This window comes from Lutjanus erythropterus, chromosome 21, assembly GCF_056507025.1.
Source record: "Lutjanus erythropterus isolate fLutEry1 chromosome 21, fLutEry1.hap2, whole genome shotgun sequence".
Classification (NCBI taxonomy): domain Eukaryota; kingdom Metazoa; phylum Chordata; class Actinopteri; order Lutjaniformes; family Lutjanidae; genus Lutjanus; species Lutjanus erythropterus.
Window position 1 is genome coordinate 31,876,511 of NC_139337.1, and position 22,582 is coordinate 31,899,092.

The following is a 22,582-nucleotide window of genomic DNA, read 5'->3' on the forward strand; positions in this document are numbered from 1 at the left end:
GAGTTCAAGTAGAACTTTTTTATTTTAAAATGCATAATATTTAAATCTCAGGAGTAAAAAAACAAAACAAACTAAAATTTTTCCACAAATTATAAACAAACAAATTAGCCAAGTCCAGTTAATAAAGTTAGTACAACTTGAATTTTGTTTTAAATCAGTTAACACAGATATGTGAGTTTAAATTACTCACAGTAATGAAGTTGATGTATTAATTATTAATATGTCAAAATAACCCAGCAAAATAATGTGTGCAACTTAAATAGTTTCTCTAAAATAATAAATTAAAATTTTTATCTTGCAAACGTGCATAATTAAGTGATGTTGAATGGTCCATGTTCTCAGACCAAACAGCTTTTCCTGAGCAGCAGCTTTTATTTTGCAGGTGCATCAGTTTAGTTTGACTTGGAAATATTGTGAAAACCCATCAAAGTGTCTGATTCACCTGAGATTATACATTAAATCCAAATATTAATACATGTATATATAAAAGTTTGTGTTGTTTGTTGGTATTTCAGCAGTGATGGAGAACTCCACAGAGGAGCAGCGAGAGGAGATAAACGAGGAGGAGTCGGAGCTCACAGAGGAGAAAACACGCAGTAACCTCAAAGGTTCGCACCAAACCTCATTCAAATTTTCACATATTTTAGATCAAGACAACGAACTGTAGTGAGAACGCTCTCAAATGTCCTGATGCAGCGATCAACGGAGTGACGGAGGAGGCAGCGAGCGGAGGACAGAAACTACAGAACGGAGATCGAGGAGGAGGAGGAGGAGGAGGAGGAGGAGGAGGGATGATGGGAGCTGAAGGAGGAGGAGACCTGTCCTCCATCAACGCCATGATGTCAGCAGTGATGTCAGCAGCAGGGACCATTAACGGTGGAGGAGATGGAGAAGGAGGGAGTGGAGTCACCTCAGCCAACTCGTCCGCCGGGCCCTCCCCCAGGTGAATACAGACGAGTTAAAGGAACATACCGCTGTTTTTATTTTAAGAAGTGTTTTATTAATCTAATAAACATTAATGGCGTCGTCCTCAGCTGAGCTGTAACGTCTCAAACATGTCTGACACTTTCTTCTTCTCTGTTTCAAGCCCCTCCCCCAACAAGCTCACTGCAGCCATGAGAGCCCCGCCCGGCCGCAACGCACGACGCAACCAGGTACACACACACACACACACACACACACACACACACACACACACACACACACAGTTTGAGCTGTAGGTGGCGTCTCCATCCTCAGCCGCCGCCCACTCCTTCTCCTTTCTCTCCCTTATGTCCTCTACTTGTTTCCTCTCCTTCATCCTTGTCTCTCCTCCCCTTGGCTCCTCTTTTTCTTCTTCCTTTGCTCCATCCTCTCCTCTTCTTGCCTCCTTCGCCATCTCCTCTCCTCCTCTCCTTCTCCCCATCTCATCTTTTTCTTCTTCCTTTTTTTCTTCTTTCCTTCTTCTCTCCTACTTCCTCTCCTCATCTCCTCTCTCTCTCCCTCTCCTCCTTCCTCCTCTTCTCTCCTCTCCCTCTTCATCTCCTCATCTCCTGTCCTTCCTCATCATTTCTCCTCTCCTCTCCTCTCCTCTCCTCTCCTCTCCTCTCCTCTCCTCTCCTCTCCTCTCCTTTTTCCTCTTCTCCTCTCCCCTCTTCTCCTTCCTCCTCTCCTTGTCTCCTCTCCTCATCTCTTCTCCTTCATCCTCTCTCCCCATTCTAACCTCATCATTGTGCCACATTTCTCCTCTCTCTTGTCCCATCATGCACTACGGCATTCCACACCGCGTCATCACTTCCTGTGGCTGTGACAGGAAAAGGGAAGTGCTGCTTCCCTGGCTGCATGAGCGGACGTGTGTGTGTGTGTGTGTGTGTGTGTGTGTGTGTGTGTGTGTGTGTGTGTGTGTGTGTGTGTGTGTGTGTGTGTGTGTTTTCACTCATTTGCAGAGATTGTTTTCCCAACATTACTTCACATAATGACCACTGCAGACCAACAACTCTGTGTGTGTGTGTATGTGTGTGTGTGTGTGTGTGTGTGTGTGTGTGTGTGTGTGTGTGTGTGTGTGTGTGTGTGACTCAGCTGAGTACTGCAGAACAATAAACAATAAAAATAAAGAAAATGGTCTGCAGCCCAGCATGCAGCAGTACTTACAGAATGTTGTTGTTGTTGTTGTTGTTGTTGTTGTTGTTGTTGTTGTGTGATGTGATGCATCAGAATCAAACTGTTAAACTTTGATCCTCTGAAACCTTGAAGAAAAAGTAAAAACATGTTCATCTGTCTGATAGTTTCCATCAGAATTGACTTTTGACTTTTGTCTTTTATATTTATGTTTATTTGTGTTTTTTTTTTCCAGGACACCAAAGACGACAGCTCAGCTTTTATCTGTCCGCTGTGTGACAAGAACTGTCAGACACAACACCAGCTCACCATGCACATCAGACAGGTAAACACCACAACAACACAATAGAAACAACTCTGTTTCCAGGTAGTCGAGTACCAACGTTGTAGGTTTGAAGTTCGCTCTGATTGGTCCCTTTTCGTTCAGGCGTTGTGGGTTCTTATAAATGCCGTCAGGATCGCTGGGAGGAGCCAGAGGAACCACATTTTTTTCACATATTAACAGTCTCATGTACTGCTGTCAGGATAAAGTGACGCTCTCAGCAAATATATAAAACATAGAAGTTATTTTTTGTAGAAATGAAAAACTGTAATGCTTTAACGAGATTAGATATATCATTAAATGTATTAATTTACTGTTCCTTCAGTAGTTAGTTTGTGCATCTTCCTTCCTTCTTTCAGAATTCATTTTAAAGTTAGTCGATAAACCCTGAACAGCTGCAGAGCGACTGAGCTCATGCACGAGATGCACAGACGTCACATGGTGTTTTTAAACGAGCTGTTCTGCTTCCAGATGACTTTTTTATTAGACGATCAAAAGGATTTCTCTGCAACACCAAGCACTTTATCTCTACCTACCTGCTTTTTAGCTTATTTTGCATTTATTGTTTCAGGGTTCAACATTAGTCGGGTCTTTTCTCTTGCCAGGGAAGTGGGTCAGAAATCTACTTGCCCAAAGTCAAGTTTACTTGCCCCTGTACAAATTATTTTATTTATTAGCAGCTATCAAGAAACAACAAAGACTAAAGTTAATTGTTCTGATTAATCCAGGCTGTAATGTCAATAAAATGTCAGAAAATTGTAAAAAATCCAAAGTGATGCCAAGCAGGGCAGCAGTCCCTGTGTTTTTATTCCTTTTTCGATGTAAAGCAGTTTGAGCTGCATGTTGTTTCTGAAAAGTGTTGCACAAATCAAGTTTATATCATTATTTTTATTGTTATTGTGATTGTTTGTCTGTGCAGCACAACGCGGACACGGGAGCCACGGATCACTCCTGCAGCATCTGTGGGAAGTGTCTGAGCTCGGCCTCGTCGCTCGACAGACACATGCTGGTCCACAGCGGGGAGAGACCCTACAAATGTACCATCTGTGGACAGACGTTCACCACCAACGGCAACATGCACCGGTACACACACACACACACACACACTTCATCCAGTGCATCCTCTTTCTGATTCTCAAACGCTTATTTTTTTAATATGTGAAGGTTCACATGAAATGACCGACAACTCAAAAAAAGTTTTCCCACGGGTCGATAAACTGCAACAAATAATTAAAAACAAACTAAAGCAGAGTTTTTATTTGCACATGGAGCGAGTACAGATCAGTGTGTACCTACTAAACACGTGCACACACACACACACACACACACACACACACACACACACACATGCACAGTGTAACCTCAGGCAGAGGAAGTTAGCATTTAACCCGGTCCCCAGTCAACCATGATGGGAGCACCAAACCCAAACTGGTCTTCTGTGTATGTGTGTGTGATGGGGGGGTTACACAGGAAGTGGGAAGACCATCCATCCATCCCCATCACACACACACACACACACACACACACACACACACACAGAACAACGCCTAGTCATTTATCAGTGAAGTCCAGCCTCCACCATCAGTCTCAACCGTCTCTGCAGCTGTGTGTGTGTGTGTGTGTGTGTGTGTGTGTGTGTGTGTGTGTGTGTGTGTGCGCGTGCTTGAACCTACATGTTAATTCATGTCTGACCTCCATCGACCTCTCTGGGTCTGTGAATAACAAAGTTTACATGGAGGATTTTTTTCAGGACGCTCTGTTACATTATTTTATGCGTCTTAAAGAAATCTGACACAATAATGTGCAAAAAACTGGTTGCATCCAGCTGCTGTGGTGACATTGCAGCAGGTGCTTCACCATGTATTGTCTGGTGAAGAAGAGGGCTGAACAGTTGATCGACGTTTTATCCAGATCACAGTGCACTGTGTGCAGTGGACCATGCAGTTCAGATCATGACATCACGTTTATCCACAGCCGTTTTTAAAAAATCTGAACTTTAGAAAGTGTTTAAAAAAAATCAGTGTTTCAGTGACATAAACGCTGTTTGTGTTTGGATGAAGCAAACTCAGGAATCTTCCAGCTGTTAGTTTCTATTTTAATCTACCAGCTCTGATTTTTTTCTTTTTCTAGAAGTTTTAAAGAACCAAGTTTTATCTCCAGGACTACAAACTCTGAATACTTTGAGTATTTACTTTGACTTGTGTTCATTCCCAGAGGTGTGGAGTAACGAAGTACAAAAACTTACTGTACTCAAGTGGATTTTTCAGATATCTGTACTTTATACTACTTTATATCTGTATTTATTTTTCTTACAGTTTTTGACTTTGACTACCTACGAGGTGGGCTGAATGATTTTTTATGGTGTTTTATTTTTGTTTAGTTCAGATCCCTGATAAAAATGTTTCCTGAAGTCTAGAGAATAAAATGTTGCTCAGGACGCCTCTGCAGCACCACAGAGTTTCATTTCAAATGGTATTTTGACACACATCTCGCCTTTAACAAACTTTGCACATCCTGCAATTTGAAAACTGCAGGAGACCAGTTTTGGTAAAATTTCAATTAATTGTTCAGCTGAACTACTGAGGGCTGCATGATATGGAAAAAAAAAGTCAAACTGAGATTCTTTTGACTTAAAATGTGACATAGGATTAGTGGGAATGATCATTTTTGCATCACAGTTTTATTTCTTGTTACAAAAGAACTAATGAAATCATGATGATGTGACATTTTTTGGTGTGGGTGTTTTCTTTCATCTGGAGAAAAAGATTTTTAGTTCAGGACGTCTCTGCAGCTCTGCAGCACTGTCAAAAAGTTGCCATTTGAATAATATTGCGATTAATGTGCAGCCCTCGACTCTGCATTTTAACACAAATATCTGTGCTTTCTACTCCTTCCGTTGTCAACACAGGCTTGTAATGTGTGCATGTTTTATTTTGCATCATTTTCCACCATTTTGCACAAAACAAAACAGAGGACGACTTTTTTACTTCTATACTTTTGTACTTTGAGTACATTTTTCACTTTTACTCGAGTAAAGAAGTTGAATCAGAGCTTCTACTTTTAGTCGTTCTTTTTTCTCACCTCTGTTTGGTATAAAATTAAATTATTCGAGGTTTGAGATGTGTAATCCACTTCATAGTTCATCGCGGTGCAGAAACTGTCTGATACTCTGATGTGTTCAGGGACTGAACGGACAGTTGAGCGGCAGAAAACACAGCTGTGATGAAAAGCAGTAAAATGGTTCTAATGTTGCGGTTTTAATGAAATCTGCAGCATTTTAATGTTCGTTTGGGACAAAAAGACGAATGTTGAGTGCTTTTCTCTCTGAGCCTTCAGTCTCTCAGTCATGGTGCTGGTATGAGGAGGTGTGGGCAGGAAGGAATGACTGTAGGCTGAGAGACAGACAGACAGACAGACAGAAAGAAAGCTGTTAGATGTCACAGCAATTTTCTCAGTTATGTTTTCCTCTTATTTGTGTTTGTGCTCAGAGTTTTTTTGGAGGTTTGGCAGCGAGAACTCGTGTTTCCTGCCGTCTGTTAAAGACGTAGTTTGAAGGAACCGAACGGAAAATTGTCTTTGGCTTCAACGCTCGCAGTATAAAGGAGGAATCAGAAACATGACTTAAAGCTTTATGTGTTTAATGAAACTTTTTTTGGAATTTGTGTTTCTTTGTGCTTCGTTTTTGGCATCTTATGTTCAGCAGAATAAAACAGTAAACACAACATGAACATATCACTTGTTAAGTTTTAATACAACTCGTTAACAATCAGCTGTTATGGAGCAACGTGATCCTTCATGTGGAGACGCGTTTGTGTCGCCTGATGAGCATCAGTCTTTCTCTTTAAATTCAGATTTTGGTCTCCACCTCTGGAGGAATCCACCTGCCAAAATCAAAATTACTAAATGACTCAATGAATAAATTCATATTCAATTTAATGCAACAATTATAATCTTAAAAATAAATGTTGGCATTAATCAATTCATAAAATGCAAGCTAAATTGATATGTCTGTTTTAATTTGCGTCTATATGTATTTACCTGTCTGTTAATTTCCCAATGAGTTTATTAATATATACATTTTATTTAAAGGAGGAATCTGTAATGTTTTTACTGTAATAAATCACAAAACAGCCAAAATGTTTCGTCAGAAGTGAAGGAAACGTTACGTTGAAACTCGCTGCAACGAATCGCGGAGTCCTCCTTTAAAGTTTAATAGTTTAATAAATCATTAATAATCTTTTCATAAGGAGTAAATGTCTATAACGGTTAAATTGAGCAAAATGTTAATGGAGTCTGGCAGTGAGACAGGCAGCAACTTAACTCCTCCTCTTCCTTCATGCAATGCTTCCTCCCTGTTAATTTAAATTTATTGATTTATTTCTGCATCTATACATTCTGATATTGATCAGCCAATAGGGGAAAATTGACCCCATGACACGACAGCAGAAATGCAGGAAATTTCTATAAATAAACGGGGAAATGCAAAGGGAAATAATGATGCTTTTAATGGCTAATTTATTTATTTGTTTATTATTGATTTTGGCCGTCACAGTCCTCAATATCTGCCACTTCCTGAGGGAAATGTCCGTCTCATCAGCTGCTGAATACTCCACTTTTTTCATCAGCTTGTCTCTAACTGTTGAGCAGGTTGTGTACAGTGAGTTTTTACATCTTTTTTTCTGAAACTGACAGATAAACACTGAGCTGAAACTCGAGGAGCAGCAGATTCAGCTGCTTTCATTGCTCTTTGTTAATTTAAAAAAAGAGAGAAAAGAGAGTTTTTTAGCTTGATGAATCCAGAGGTTTTGCCACCCGAGAACCGGATGTTCTGTTGCGATTCTGACGGGTGCAGCTTCACCTGCAGCAGCAGAAAGTCGGCGGTCTGGTTTAGTGAGTCCGTGCAGTAGTGTGACTCTCGTCTCTGTGCTGAAAGACGAACTGAACTCACACTGAGGAGAATAACACGGCCTCCTGCAGGCTGACCACGATCTGGATGCTGATTTCCATCAACACACCCTGGAAAACGGTTGCGTCACTTTCTCAGAATCCCACAAGTATTACAAAACAAAACACAACAACAAAAAAAACAAAAAAAAACTGTGAACAGGCCTCATGGAGCCCTGCACCTTTTTTTATTTAGTGCTGATTTACAATGCAAACCGGAGAGATCACAGAAGTACAGAGGGAGGAAAAGCTGAGCTCCACATGTGTGCGAGGCTGCAGTAGGAAAATAAAGAGGCCTGTGTGGATGGAGAGTGGAAAAGAGGAGCAGAGGGAGGAGGGACGGACACAGAGCAGGAATCCATTTTGCAGCAGAGCATCCTTTGAAATGTGAAACGCGAGATTTTCCTACTCGACTGTCTTCAGACGGAGGGAGGGAGGGAGGAGGGGAGGGGAGACGGGCTGAGAGGAACAAAAAGAAGGAAAGAGATGAGAGTTGGATGTAGGCGATGGATGGATGGAAAGAAGGAGAGAAAGCAGAGGATTTGAACCATCATGTGTGATGAGGAGAAAATCTGGTAGAAAAAGTCACAAAACTTCTGATTCATCAGGAGAACAATGGGAGAAAACAACACAATTGTAGATGCATAAACCAAATGTTGCTCTGTCCAAACTCACCAAACTCCACTGGCAAAATCAGTTTTTTTTATCTTGCAGGAATGGTGAGGTGTTGGTTAACTGCTGCCTCAAAGTTTTAGGTTTTTTGTGTAACTTAGTGACTTTTGTGTTTTAAAAGGACAGTTTTGATTCACTTCATCACACACAATAACACAAACAAACTTTACTGAACAGAGTGTAGATGTGGATGTACATCACTAAAATGACTGGTTTTGTGTATGGAGTTTGGTTGGTTTGGAGAGAGACATTTTTGACTTATATAACAGCAGGTTCCCATCAGGCTATCTCAGGATATTTTACAGTGTAAAAATGATCAGTGCTCTGATTCACGTTTCTAAATTACTGCAAACTTAAGAATTTCTGTGATTTCTTCGTACTTGTTGTCGTCTTTAAAATGTAACTTAGAAAAAAGTTTGGTTGTGATCAAAAGTGCAGATTTAAAGTTTCCTTTTTGTAAGTTTGATAGAAATAATATCTGTTTCAGAAGATTATATAAAAGTGTACCACTATAAATTGAAACATAACACTGAAGTAATCTAGTGATGCTTTTTACCCAATTAATTAATTAATTATATTAATTTCCAATGATTTCATAAGGCATTTTGTAGGAAAAATGTAATTTGGCACAGATAAAGATAGGGATGGATTCATTTCAGGCCACATCAGTTGTGTTGAATGTGAAAAAATGTTAAAGGTATGTGAACAAATCAACATAAATGGGGAATAAAGTTTACAATAATCAATATTTACACTGAGATTTCCTTTGATTGATACCAAATCATATCGTTCTTTCTGGGAAATCTCCTCACAAACCTGTAAAATAGATGAATGATTTGTTTTGAGTCTGTTTGAGGCTAAATTTGCAGAAAATCTTCGAGACAAAACTCCTGACATCGATCCATCTGTTGCTCGTCACTTCATCCTCCCGTCGACAGAAACTTTAAACTTTAAACTTAAACTTAAATCAGAGTTTAAAAACTCCAGATGTTAAATTTTCAGACAGATAGAGGAAGTGAAGCAGAGATGGAGAGCAGCAGAGAGCGGCATCACATGAGTCGCCCTCTCTCGGCCCTCTGTATCTGCTCTGTTGTGAGGCCGTTGGGCCTGGTTGCCATGGCGAGGCATCCCATTAGCCTATTATGGGCTGGCAGCGGTGTGCTGAGCCGTGATTGGCTCCGAGAGGCTGCTGCACGCTTGAGCCGAGCAGAGAGAGGGGAAGAGAAGAAGAGAGGAGCTGCTCTGAGAAAGTTCACTGCATCCTTCCTTACTTCCTTACTTCCTCCCTCACCTCCTTTCCTCCTTCCTCGCCTGCTCTGTGGGACAGCGTCCTGTGTTTACGGTCAAACCTGTCCCCCTCCGTCCCTCCCTCCTCTTTGTCTTCATCCCTCCGTCCCTCCTGAGGGCAGAACTGAACAGTTTGTTGTTGGACTGATGCAGTCTGAGCTGACTGACTCACCAGCGCCGCCGTGGTGATGTGGAGGAACTGCAGGAGGAGGAGGAGGAGGAGGAGGAGGAGGAGGAGGAGGAGGGTCACACTTTGTGTTACGTTGTGTTACCACTGTTTGTATTAATTTTACTTTTCATTTTTTATATTTATTTTTAGTTTGCAGAGTGAGTTTGTTCACTTTAGTTTTTGTTTCCAAATGTTTAGTTTCACTTCTGTCTTTATTAGTTTCATTATTAGTTTTATTTTTTTCTTACTATAATATGTGGGAAACAAGATTTTAAGAACAGGTTCTACAAAACAAACACTTTGTTTCACAGTCATGTAGATAATAATCATTAAACAGATGCAACAGATGTGATGACAAATGTGACATTTTTAATTTATTTATTTTATTTTTTTATAAGTTAGTTTTGTAAGTTCACAATATCATTTCTGTTTATTTCCTTATTTTCTGAAGTCTAGTTCTTGATTAGTTTTATTTTAGTTTGCTAAAATGTTTTTTCACACCTCGACTCGTACCAAGAGTGACAGCAGTAACACTGACTTTCCTGTCTTTTAAATGAAGGAAGTCTTCTTTTATTTTCATTTTTGGTTAAATGACCACAAACAAACTGACACACAACAAACCTGCAGCAGGGTCTGTAGGCAAAATGCATGTGTAGTTTTATTTCTGCCCCTCAGGTGGCTGACGGCGCGTCAGCTGTCCTGCGCTCCGCGGTGCGCTCTGGTGAAGTGTCTGACGGCACGTCAGCTGCGCTCTGCTTCCATCACTGTTAGTTTTGTGGTTTGTGGTGATTTAGAGACTCGGTTTGTAAAGTTTACAGTCTGTCATGCTGCTGCATTGATCTGTGGACAATGATGCAGATAAGAAACAGAAACTTGTTCACCGTCCTGAGAATTAAAAATGGCAATTATGTTCAGTAAATTCAGCGTTTTTGCACAGTTGTCACTGCAGTGGCTGCTACACACAACATACTGCAGTACATGTTGTGAAGTATGTCAGTGTGATGAACTGCAGAGAGAGAGTGTGTGTGTGTGTGTGTGTGTGTGTGTGTGTGTGTGTGTGTGTGTGTGTGTGTGTTTGTGTGTGTGTGTGAGACGTTGAGTCGTGAACAGCTGCTCAAGTTAACATATCACTGTACACACACACACACACACACTCTGCAGCAGGATAGTGTCTCTGCTGACTCGGCATGTTTCCTGGTCTCTGATTGGTCAGTTCTGGGGTCACAGTACAGTTTGGGCCGAGAAGACTTTGCTCTCTTGTTGTTCCGCCTCTTCTCTCACTTGATTGGTTAATAAACAACCTGCTGACTCTTGTCAGGACCTCTTATGGGCGTCCAGTCTGCTGCCTGACGGGTCCTATTAATAGATGAAAAAATCCAATCCCACCTCCTCACCTCTCCTCTCCTCTCCTCTCCTCTCCTCTCCTCTCCTCTCCTCTCCTCTCCTCTCCTCTCACCTTTCTTTTCCTTCCATCCTTCTCTCCTTGTTGCCTCTCCTTTCCTTCCTTTAATGTCTTCTTCTCTTTGTTTCCCTTCCTTGTCTCTCCCTTCCACTCTCCTTTCTTTTCCTTCCTTCACTTCCTTCCTTTTCCACTTCTCCTCACATCTCCTCCCCTTTCTCCTTGCATCCTTTCTCTCCTTGCCTCTACCTCCTGCTCTTTCTTTTGTCCTTTCTTCTCCTTATTTCATTTCCTGTTTTACCCCCCTCTGCTTTTTTTCCTCCTCTCTCCTTACCTCTCTCCTTCTTCCTGTTTCCCTGTTTCCTTTCTGTCATTCCTACCTTTCCCTTTCTTTCCTTTCATTCTCCATTCCTCCTCCCCACTCTCCTTTCCTTTCATTCCCTTACTCTCCCATCCTCCTCTCCTTTCCTCCTTAACCATTTTTTCTCCTCTCCTTGTCTCCTCTGTTCTCTCGTTTCCTTTCTTCACCTTCTCTCCTCATTTCCTTGCTTCAACCTTCCATTAATGTCCTCTCTTTGCCTCCTTTCCACTCTGTTCTTTCTGTCTCCTTTCTTTTCTTTCCTTCGGTTCCTCTTTTTGTCTCCTCTCCTGTCCTCTTCTTTCCTTTCTTTTTTTCCTCATTGAACTTCTGTAAACTGACACCTTTGCTACCACCACGAGCTAGCTGGCTGGATGACCTTTATACACACACACACACACACACACACACTAAAATAGCTGAACACATGCTAACAGGCTGCACACTTTCTCACACTTGTAGTGACACTTAACTAAAACACACACACTCACAAACACTCGATCAACACGTTTACAAGTATGAAGCACACACACACACACACACACACACACACACACACACACGAGAAGGAGGAGTGATAAGATCTCCATCCTCTTCCTCCTCTTCATCAGCTGTACAGAAACAACATGCGTCCTTCATCATCGTCCTGCTCCTCTTCTGTCCATCATCTGTTTTTACGTCACAACAGACAAACAAAATGCAGGAGGTGAAAGTTTTAATTGTACCAAAATAAAAAGTAGATTTCTGTTTTATTTGTTGCAGATCTGCCTGGTTGTTGGTTGTTTATTAAACTTCTGAATAAATAACTAACAAGTTCTTGTAAATACTTAATAAAATATCTAAAAACAATAACAAAATGATAGAAATGATTGACAACACATTCTAAATAAGTAATAAAATGTTTTAAATGAATAATAAAATGCTGGTGATCATAAAGAAGACGTCACTGAGCAGAGATGGTGGAAACACTGAGGAGTCTTTTATAATCTGCTGATCTGCTGATGAAGCACTGAGACGATATCAGGTGTTTTGTTGTTGTTCTCTTCTTTGTTTACACCTGAACAAACAAACATGCTGACAAACACTGCAGAGCTCAGATCGACCTGCACACTTTGTCTTTGATATTTTCACCTCTTTATTTAAGATTTGATCGAACCTCTGAGTCTTTGTCTCTGACAGACACATGAAGATCCATGAAAAGGACCCGGCCAGTGGTCTGCTCCCCGTCAGCCCCCCCTCCCCCACCAAACGCCGCCGTCCGTCCGTCAAGAGGAGGCAGGAGGAGGAGAACGGAGAGGAGCCGCCCAGCAAGAAGGTACAGACTCCCTCTGAACACACACGCCGTTACAAACTGTTATTGATGAAGCTGTGAGAGATGATGAATAAATAATGATGTCGGTGTGTGTGTGTGTGTGTGTGTGTTCTCAGGTGGTGGAGGACGCGGTGGCGGCGGAGGAGTCGTCAGCGGCGGTTCGTGGAGCAGAGGAGGAGGTGCTGCCCTGTCCCCTCTGCTTCAAGACGTGCAGCTCCAGACTGGAGCTGGACGCACACATGGACACACACCCCGACACCGCACTGAGGTACAGACACGCACACACACACACACACACACACACACACACACACACACATATTGCATGAGAATATTGCACTTTTTACTCCACAACAGCTTCAGTTACTTTAAAAACATGTTTTTATCAGATAAAGTAACAAACTTCTAGTCGACTCAGTGGTTCATTCAGTTGTCAGTGTGAAGGCATGAAAGCTCCCATAACTATTAAAAAAAGAAAATCAAGAAAACATGAATAAAAACAGAATGCAGTGCTTTGCAAAAACATTTTGAATTGTATTCAGTTGAATGCAGAACAAAGACAAGATATTTAAAGAGGAGAAGGAACTTCAGCAGACAGCAGCTGTGATAGTTTGGGAGGATTTGCAGCGACGTTTTTTTCTTGAATACAAGTCAGAAAGTTTTTGCAAATGATTGCATTCTGTTTTTATTTATGTTCTACACAATGTCCCGACTTTTAAAAATGTAGTTTCTCACACAAAATAAACGTGTGAGGTTTAGAAATTGATCACAGTTTAGATGAACTTCGTCCCCCTCAATGGATTTATTAGCAGGGAGTCAAACAGAGAGGAAGAGGAGGGACTAAATCAGGCATTAGGAGATTTTTAAAAAAAGTGGAAGGGGGGGTAAAAATGAGAGACAGAACTGAGGGTCAGCTGAAAGAAGAGGGGGTGATGGACGGATGGATAAAGTGAGAGGGGGCGGGGAGGGGGGTAATAAGTCACCACAGGGAGAGGGAGGGAGGGAGGGAGGGAGGGAGAGAGAGAGAGAGAGAGAGAGAGAGAGGAGACAACTTAATAAGTCACAGAGAGGAGGAGGGTTCAGGACGCGCTCGGCCGGACCTCGTTGCCATGACGACACCCCCACCCATCCTTAAAAAAGAAGAAGGGAGAAGGGAACGACAGTCTGTCACCATGGCAACCAAACTCTGAACGAACACACATGCAGAGTTTGAGTTCCAAGCCTGAAGTTTGTCGAGTTGTAACTCCTGTTGCTTTTCATTCATGGAGGGGAAAAGACGGAGGAGGAGGAGGGATGAAGAACAAGGAGAAAAATAAAGGAGGGAAAGAAATCAGAGGAGAGAGAAAGACGGAAAGAAGGAAAGGATGGAGGATGGAAGAAAAGGAGAGAAAGAGGAAGAGTGCGGCAGGCGGCGCTGAGCTCGTTATGGAGGAAGGCAGGAATATTTAGCTGTAAATCCTCACTAATCAGCCTGTAAGAGGATCGAGTGAACTGGAGGGAGGAGAGGAGGGATGGAGGGATGGAGAACTGGGAAGAGACACTTTAGTTCAGCTTTATTGTTACATTTATAATAATATAATAACTTTATTTGTGTAACAAGGATGCAAAGTGTTTAACAAAGTAAAATAATTAAATACAAACAAAAATAAATAACTACATAAAACATGAAGTCACACTATAAGACATTAAAACACAACATACTGCAGTTCTCCAATTCAATATTGAGATTTAATGCATGAGGAAAAGTTGAATCAACTTCTAGAGACTAAACATCATGATTTATATTTTCACAAACATTACACATCACATGTCGTCATCACAGCTGCAGCATCACTATCCTGAACTGAACTGCTACATTTAGCTGTTCATACCCTGCAAGCTGTGTATAAGAATAATAAATAAGATTATACATGTGATTTTAGGCCAAAATGAATAGTGGACATAAACAGCACAGTGTGTTTTAGTCGTCACGTTTCCACAGATGAGAAGAAATACAGCATCTATCTGTGGGACGTCTGTGTTTTAGTTTTGGACATTTTTGATTAAAACTATAACAATAACAGGAGATGTCAAAGGAAAACCTCCTTCCCAACTTGGTGTGTTAACTGCAGGATAAACTGGAGCTGGCTCACAAACACACGCAACATACACTGATGAACACACACATACAGGAGCAGGCCAGCTGGAGGAGGAAGACAAGTGATGGAGGGGAGGAGGAGGAGGAGGAGGAGGAGGAGGAGGAGGAGGAGGAGGAGGAGGAGGAGAGTTCAACAAGTGCTGGTCCACATATGGTCCACAGTGTGTTTCCCCTCTCCTGCCCCCCAAAAATCCTCTGACAATGTGTCCGAGGGGATTACACACAGCTTACACACACACACACACACACACACACACACACACACACACACACACACACACACACACACACACAGAGGATGTGATAAGAGTGTGTGACTGTGGCAGACACTGAGCAGCTGTCCTCTCAGCGCTTAACAAGAGCAGGACCAGCACTGCCACCAGGGGTTATCACACACACACACACACACACACACACACACACACACACACACACACACACAGATACAAGCCTCCCAACCATCCTCAGCCCAAACATTATGTAAGTATTAACATATATTCCCTTGTTGTGTGTTTGTAGGTGTGATCTCTGCTGCCTGTCTTTCCGAACACACCGTGGCCTGTTGCGTCATAACGCGGGGGTTCACAAGCTGCTCCCCCAAGACCCCAGCGGCCGCCCCTTCATCCAGAACAACCCCTCCATCCCCGCCGGCTTCAATGACCTGGCCTTCATCGACTTCTCCTGCAAGAAGTTTGCTCACATCGCACAGGTATCAGAGCAGGACCTCACCAGTCGGTACACATCGGTGTTTAGGGTCAGTATTTAATGAACGTTTTGTTTCTGTCCAGGTCTGGTGTGAGACAAACCTTCGTCGCTGCATCAGTAAGTTTCATCGGTTCGTCTGCGATTGCTGTGACAAGGCGTTCCCCCTTCGTTCTGCCCTGGACCTTCATAAAACCACCTCCCACCCCGACAAACCCACCACCACTGACACACAGGAGACGGTGGAAGAGGCAGAGGGCGGAGCTGCAGTAAATGTCAGTCAGGAGAAAGAAGTCCTGCCCTTAGAGCAAGCCAGCTTCTTGGAGGGTCTGGGTCTTCAGCACGTTTCTAAGGTACGCTTTGGAAATGCAGTTTTCATTATCACAGAGGCTTACAGATCAGATCAGGAGGACAGAAGAAGTAGAGATTTGTGAAATGATAAATGTTGTTAAAGGGATGGTTCAGATTATCTGCGTGGCTGTACGAGGTGTGTTTCCTACAGTAGATGGCGGTTGACGTGGCCACAGTGTGGAGAAACAGCAGGAGTACCGCTGTAACCACACTTCAAATAATCTGAACTGCCATCTTTGTTTCTCAGGTGAAGTCTGGTCCCACTGATGATGAGATCCATCAGGCACACCTGGACAGCATCAAGGTGATCCACGTGGAGCCGCCGTCCTCCAGCCTTCCTCAGGAGCCGGCCTCCGCCTTCCTGTCCGGAGGTTTGGGCCTGACTCTGGGCGGGCTGGCGGCCCTCAGCATCCCCTTACTGGAGGCCTCGGGCTCCGCCTCCGCCCTGCAAGGCCTCTCACAGCGCGAGGCCCTGAGCCTGCTGTCCCTGCAGCCCTTCCAGACCGGTTTCCTCCTGCAGCCCGACGGGGGCGCTGCAACAGGAAGTGCGGCCTCATCGGGGGTCAAACCCGGAGAGGCAGGTGGAGCCGGGATCATGGAGCTGGCAGACATCCAGCAGATCCTCAAAGTGGCGAGCGCAGCACCCAATCAGATAGGACTGACCCTCCCAACACTGGCCAAAGCTCCAGGATTCACTGGAGGTCAAGGTGGGTGCCGGCTCGAGCTTGATGGTTCTGTGATTGTCTGTCAGTCAATCAACCAATCAATCAATCAATCAATCAATCAATCAATCATCACAGCATTAAAAACAAATAACTCTGTTTCTTCACCTCCAGGTCAAGTCCAGGGTCAGAAGGCGATGCCTCCATTAAAGCCCAAACCTCCCATCACCCCTCGCTCCAGCCTCACAGCGACGACTCCTCCCCCGCTCCAGAGCTCCCAGCAGGCCTCACTGGGCTGCATCAGCCCCAGCCTGCCCCCTCCCACCCCGAATCTCTTCAAAACACCTTCCTCCTCCTCCTCTTCATCCTCCTCCTCAGCAGGGATGGGAGGGCAGCTGGATGCAGAGTGCATGGGTGACGCTCACACTCCTCTGTCTGATTCACCGCCAGCTGCTACCACAGCGGTACATGAGGAGGCGGGGCTTAGCGGGAGAAAGCCCGGAACCAAAGGGGGAAACAGCGCCAACACCAGCTCGGCTAAAGGCTCGTTCCCGTGCCGATTCTGCGACCAGGTGTTTGCCTTCTCCGGTCTCCTGCAGTCTCACATGCGCTTCCACCTCGGCATCCTCCCCCACCAGTGCAACATATGCAACTACGTGGCTCCGGACAAAGCCACATTGATCCGACACCTGCGCACGCACAGCGGCGAGCGCCCCTACGTCTGTCGAGTCTGCCATTACCCTTTCACTGTCAAGGCCAACTGTGAGCGCCACCTCAGGAAGAAGCACGCCAAGACCTCAAGGAAAGACATTGAGAAAAACATCAAGTACGTCACCTCCACCAACATCGCTACAGCGATCACCGCTGCGACCACCACCACCACCACCCAGGACACGGAGACGGGCTGCACCGGAGCTGAGACAACGTGCCGGTTCTGTGGCGAGGACCTGAAGACCTACCGGGCGCTGCAGATCCACCTGCGTACACACAATGGCTGCCAGAGGAAGCCATTTGAGTGCCGACGCTGCGGTGCCGCCTTTCTGGCCAAACGTAACTGCATCCACCACCTGCTGAAGCAGCACCCCGAGGTGCAGGAGAGGGAGATCGAAGAGCACATTGCCACGCTTTTGCCCGCCCCCGTGCCCGTCGCCACCGTCACCTCTGGCCGAGCTGCTGCAGTGAGTCAGATGGCGCTGAACGGGATTAGTCAGCCGCCTATTCAGGCGCTCCATGCGGTGAAGGTGGAGGAGCCCGCCAACGTGATCTATCCTACAGAACTGGACCAGCCGCTGGACTTCTCCGCCAAAGGGCGTGGCTCCAGCAGCCAGACAGCATCTCCTGGGGTCAAACTGGAGAGCGTCTCCCCAAGCTTTGACTGCTCCGTCCTGGACCAGCCCATCGACCTGTCCATCCCCAGCAAGAGGCAGCGGAGGGAGATGGCGAGCACCACAGATAGGAGGGACATCAAGACGGAGCAGAGCACCAGCAGCATCGTGGAACCACACCACCCTCTGGCTTTGTCCAAGGAGGAGAAGACGGCGAGCACTCTGCCTCCTCTACACCCTCACCCACAGCTCGGCTGCTACCAGCTCCCCCCTGGATCCACCCCGCCTCCCGCCTCCCTCCCAAACCTCGCCAATGCTACACGAGCACAACGTCTCAAACCGCTGCTCCCCAAACCAACATCCTCTGCTTCCTCCTCCTCACCCTCCACCGCCCTGAAGGAGCTGCCTCCACTGGCCTCCATTGCTCAGATCATCCACTCCGTCTCCGGAGCTCCAGACCTGCTGAAGAGAGACGCCACCACGCTGGAGGCCAAACCCCCAGCGGCAGTCACTTCCTCTCAGGCTGATTCTGCTGCAGACACCCCGGGACCCTCCACCTCTCTGGAGGCACAGAGTGAAGACACGTCTGACGGAGCCTCCAGGTACGAACCCTCTGTATTGATTACTGACAGTGGCTAATCAGGATAATTATCAGCTCACTTTATTTAATTTAATGAAAATGCATCTAAAAAAAAAAAAACATCTTTTCATGTCGTGTCTGTATTTTTTGCAGAGTATTGATAAGCAGTGTCAGTATTGGTATCAATAAAATCCTAAGGATGCCCATCCTATGTGTTGATCGGTTAAATAAATATGTAGTAAATCAAACAAAATCTCATTAATTGAATCAGATTGCATTAACTGATGTTCATTGTTTTTAAGTAAGTTAACTTTAGCCAGAAAGACAAGATAATTGAAGTAAAATATATAAAATCATGGAATATATATGTTAAATCAACAGAAAGCACCTCCTTTGATTTGCAGCCTGCACTGCTCCATCATTTGTTCAACCACCAGGTGGCGCCAAAGTAATAAAAACAAACTTGTTGTCCAACAGGAAGCGGCCCAGGAAGAAGCCTGCTGCCCTGACAGTGAAGGAGAAGTCCGTCATGAGCGGCGGCAGCGGTATCGACCTGGAGTCCAGCGGGGAGTTTGCCAGCGTGGAGAAGATGCTCGCCACGACGGACGCCAACAAGTTCAGCACGTACCTGCAGACGGGAGCTGCAGACCTGGGAGGAAAGAGAGGTAGGAGGAGGGAGACGGTGTGGGTGGAGGACTGATAGAAAACTGATCCCCTGAGCCTTAACTCAACCCCGTCCCTGTGAACAGATGCAGACAGAGCAGCAGCAGGAGGAGGAGGAGGAGGAGGAGGAGGAGGAGGAAGCGAGGAGAAGGAAGGAGCAGCGAAGGACGAGGTGAAGGCGGTGGCGGGAGCAGCACTGGTGCCGCAGTCCAAAGGAAAGAAGAACGCCTACTCCAACTCTGTCCAGAAGATGACCTGCCCCTACTGCCCCCGAGTGTTCCCCTGGGCCAGCTCCCTGCAGAGACACATGCTGACACACACCGGTAACACACACACACACACACACACACACACACACAAACACACACACACACATCTGCTGCCGGATTTTTGTTCTTTTTAAAGGGATAGTTCAGATATTTGAAGTGTGGTTCTTATCCTCTGATTGTTCTGTGTTCTCCTCAGGTCAGAAACCGTTCCCCTGTCCCAAGTGTGACGCCTTTTTCTCCACCAAATCTAACTGTGAGCGCCACCTGCTGAGGAAACACGGAGTGACCCACCGAACGCTGCGACGCAACGGCGCCCTCGTCAAGAAAGACGGAGATGAAGGATCCCACGAGAGCGCAGGTCAGAAACACAAAACCAGACTTGAAACTGACAGAGCAAATCTGGAGGCAGAGATCCAGAAAGTTTGGTTAAAATTCAAACAGTATTTTAATCTCATCTAGAGTTTTAACTGTAATTTATTTAAATCGATTTGTCTGTCTGTGTTTTTTGTCAGTCACATTGCATCTTTTAACATGCAATGTGCCTTAAAAGCAAAGTTTTATGAATATTAATATTATCTGTCAGTGATCTTGCATGCTGCTGTAATACAGAGTGACGTCCAGTTATTTTCTCTTCACGCTGCTTCCTTTGAATATTTTTAGTGTCTGAAGGCAAAACACTGCAGACAAAAACATTTTCATGCACTGGTTGATATTTTGGTTTATTTTGCTTCCATAACTTGTTTTTTTCAGACTCAGAAAGAAAATGTCCAAAATACATATTTGACAATATAACAATAATAATAAAAGAAAATCATTTTGAACTTGCAGTTTTTTCAGTGAAGTATTTTGTTGGCTGTATTGATCGTATCGTTTTGTCCTACAGAGAGTCAGTCGGAGACGGAGCAGTTTGCACCAGAAGCACACGATCTCAGCGCCTCCACAGACCCAGGCTCCGCCCCCATGACAGATGTCCCTTCCCCCTCTGAGGAGCCTGAGGCGAGGCCGACGACGCCAAGCCCCGCCCACAAACCAAGCCAGGGTCAGTCATTAGAAACGAGTACTGGTTTTTGATTTAGTGTTTGAGGAGGACAGACATCTGTTGGTGTGTGAAGACGTATTTTTTCTTTTGTCATAAGTGGAAGTTAGATGTCATATCTTATATTGGTAAGAATTGTAAATTAGTTATTTTTTAAACTGTTTTATTCCAGAAAGTTTCATTAATTTTGTTGCATTAAAACATGATAGTGTTTGTATTTGCACCCAGTTTGCAGATGTTACTGACAGATGTTTGTTTGTGCAGCAGGTTGCAGTCCGGCTGTCAGCACTGCAGAGCAGCAGGAGACAGAGACCACAGAGCAGCCAGAACAGCAGGGGGCGCCAGAGACCAGAGCAGCACAGACAAAACAGCCTCCAGAGGGCACCGGCACCAAGGTAACCCACCTGAGCTGTCATGGTTACACGTACCAGGATTCATGATTTTGAATATATTCATCAAAAAATACTTCATTTTCCACATAAGCAGGTGTTTCATCAATACAAGCTCTCATGCAAACCAAAAATATTTAAGTATTTTAAATGAATTGATCAACATTTACATTTTAGATGTCAGTTTACTGGAGAAAACTAACTATAACATGTTTTCTTGACCAGTTCTCAGACAGCTGAGAGAAAAAATTAGATCCCAAATGCTGGTGAGGTCTGAGATTTATTCCTCACCAGTAACTAAAAAGACAAGATCAGGCCCCTTAAAGGGATAGTTGTGATTTCTTGAAGTGTGGTTGTTTGAGGTACTTCTCCACAGTCAGTGTGTTACCTACAGTAGATGGAGGCCAACATGCCCCCAGTTTGGAGAAGCAGCAGGAGTCCTGGTGCAGGAAGCTAAACCATGTCCTGCTGTGGACAGGGTCAGCAGCACCACCTAGAAATTCAGTTTAAGTGTACGTCATATTTAGAATATTTTCACAGCTTTTATTTTTCTGATGAGAAAATGTGGTTATTTAAGCCAATATAGTTTTCTCCAAACCAACCAAACTCCATTAGCGAAATCAGCAATTTTACCTCACAGAACACAGGAGTTGCTGTTTTACTGTTGCCTTGATCTGTTAGGTTTTTTTCTCATTATGTGACTTCAGTGATTTAAAAGGATACTTTGAATTCACTGAAGTCACACAGTAACATTAACAAACTTTCCTGACAGGAGCATAGATGTGGATGTTGGTTACTAAAATTACTGATTTCGCCAGTGGAGTTTGGTTGGTTTGGAGAGAGACGTATTTTGCTTATATAACTCCAGTTTCACATCAGAAAAATCTGTCTGACAGCAAAGTAAAGCTGTAAAAATATCCTAAATACAGCATAAATAATCTGTTTATTGATCTGTTCAATGCCGACTTCACCTCCTTGAATCTCTCCTCAGGTGGAGAGCGCAGACGATGACGACTGCCACAGCAACAAAAGTCTGGACCTGAACTTCGGCAAAAAGTTAATCGACTTCAAGCTTTCCACGTCGTCAGGCCCCGCTCAGGAAGAACAACCCCCCCAACCTGCACCCGCCTCCTCCTCCTCCTCATCATCATCATCATCATCCTCTACATCCTCTACCTCTGCTCCCCAAGTAGCAACAGAGAGCCAAGAGAAGGAGAAAGGCTGCTCCTCCTCTTCCTCCTCTTCTTCTTCTTCTTCCAGCAGCCCGGTGGTGAAGCAGCAGCCCGAGTACAAACACGTCTGCAGGGTGTGTAAGAAGAGCTTCCGCTACGCCACCACGCTCGCTCGCCACGAGAGGGCCCACCTCTCCGAGGAGACACCAGCTCCGGCGCCAGTGGAGGAGAACCCGCCGGCGAAAGAGGAGGCGGTGGCAACGACAGAGAGTGACGCCCCCAAAACAACCGAGGAGGAGAAAGAGGAAGAGCAGAAGAAAGAGGCAGAGACAGAGGAGGAGGAGGAAGGGGGAGGAGCGAGGGGAGGAGAGAGCGAGGGAGGAGACAGCGGGGAGTCGGAGGAGGAGGAGAAGGAGAAGGACGAGAGGAGCGACGAGGAGGCGTCGGAACCAAAGAGTTTAGAGGGAGGAGAGACGTCAGGAAGACGAGTGGACAAGAGGAAGAAGATCTGTAACGTGTGCGGCAAAAGATTCTGGTCTCTGCAGGATCTGACCAGACACATGAGGTCACACACAGGTACGCTGCTTTATTTTATTATTCACACGTTTAATGTTTGAATTTAATAACAGTAATGAAATGTAATTGTAGTAATGAAGTTACTACAGGGAACTTTCATATGTAGTTGATTCTGGAGCCTCCCTGTGGACAAAAACATGTTTTATTCATAATAATAGAA

General features: G+C 44.6%; 1 protein-coding gene across 4 annotated transcripts in view; it reads left to right on the forward strand.

Moving 5' to 3' along the window:
• rreb1a (ras responsive element binding protein 1a) overlaps positions 1-22,582 on the forward strand; it is a 74,678-nt gene that overhangs the window by 44,911 nt on the left and 7,185 nt on the right. For 2 of the 4 annotated variants that reach the window (XM_084747296.1, XM_084747299.1), the window contains 17 exons: positions 516-608; positions 697-943; positions 1,088-1,154; positions 2,333-2,422; positions 3,339-3,502; positions 12,428-12,563; positions 12,677-12,828; positions 15,217-15,406; positions 15,486-15,752; positions 15,998-16,457; positions 16,587-18,339; positions 18,795-18,982; positions 19,067-19,303; positions 19,446-19,607; positions 20,133-20,288; positions 20,550-20,680; positions 21,666-22,422. In XM_084747296.1, the coding sequence (XP_084603422.1) occupies positions 516-608; positions 697-943; positions 1,088-1,154; positions 2,333-2,422; positions 3,339-3,502; positions 12,428-12,563; positions 12,677-12,828; positions 15,217-15,406; positions 15,486-15,752; positions 15,998-16,457; positions 16,587-18,339; positions 18,795-18,982; positions 19,067-19,303; positions 19,446-19,607; positions 20,133-20,288; positions 20,550-20,680; positions 21,666-22,422 (5,250 nt within the window). The remainder of the gene's footprint in view (positions 1-515; positions 609-696; positions 944-1,087; positions 1,155-2,332; positions 2,423-3,338; positions 3,503-12,427; positions 12,564-12,676; positions 12,829-15,216; positions 15,407-15,485; positions 15,753-15,997; positions 16,458-16,586; positions 18,340-18,794; positions 18,983-19,066; positions 19,304-19,445; positions 19,608-20,132; positions 20,289-20,549; positions 20,681-21,665; positions 22,423-22,582) is intronic. The other 2 variants (XM_084747298.1, XM_084747297.1) reach the window with 2 other exon arrangements.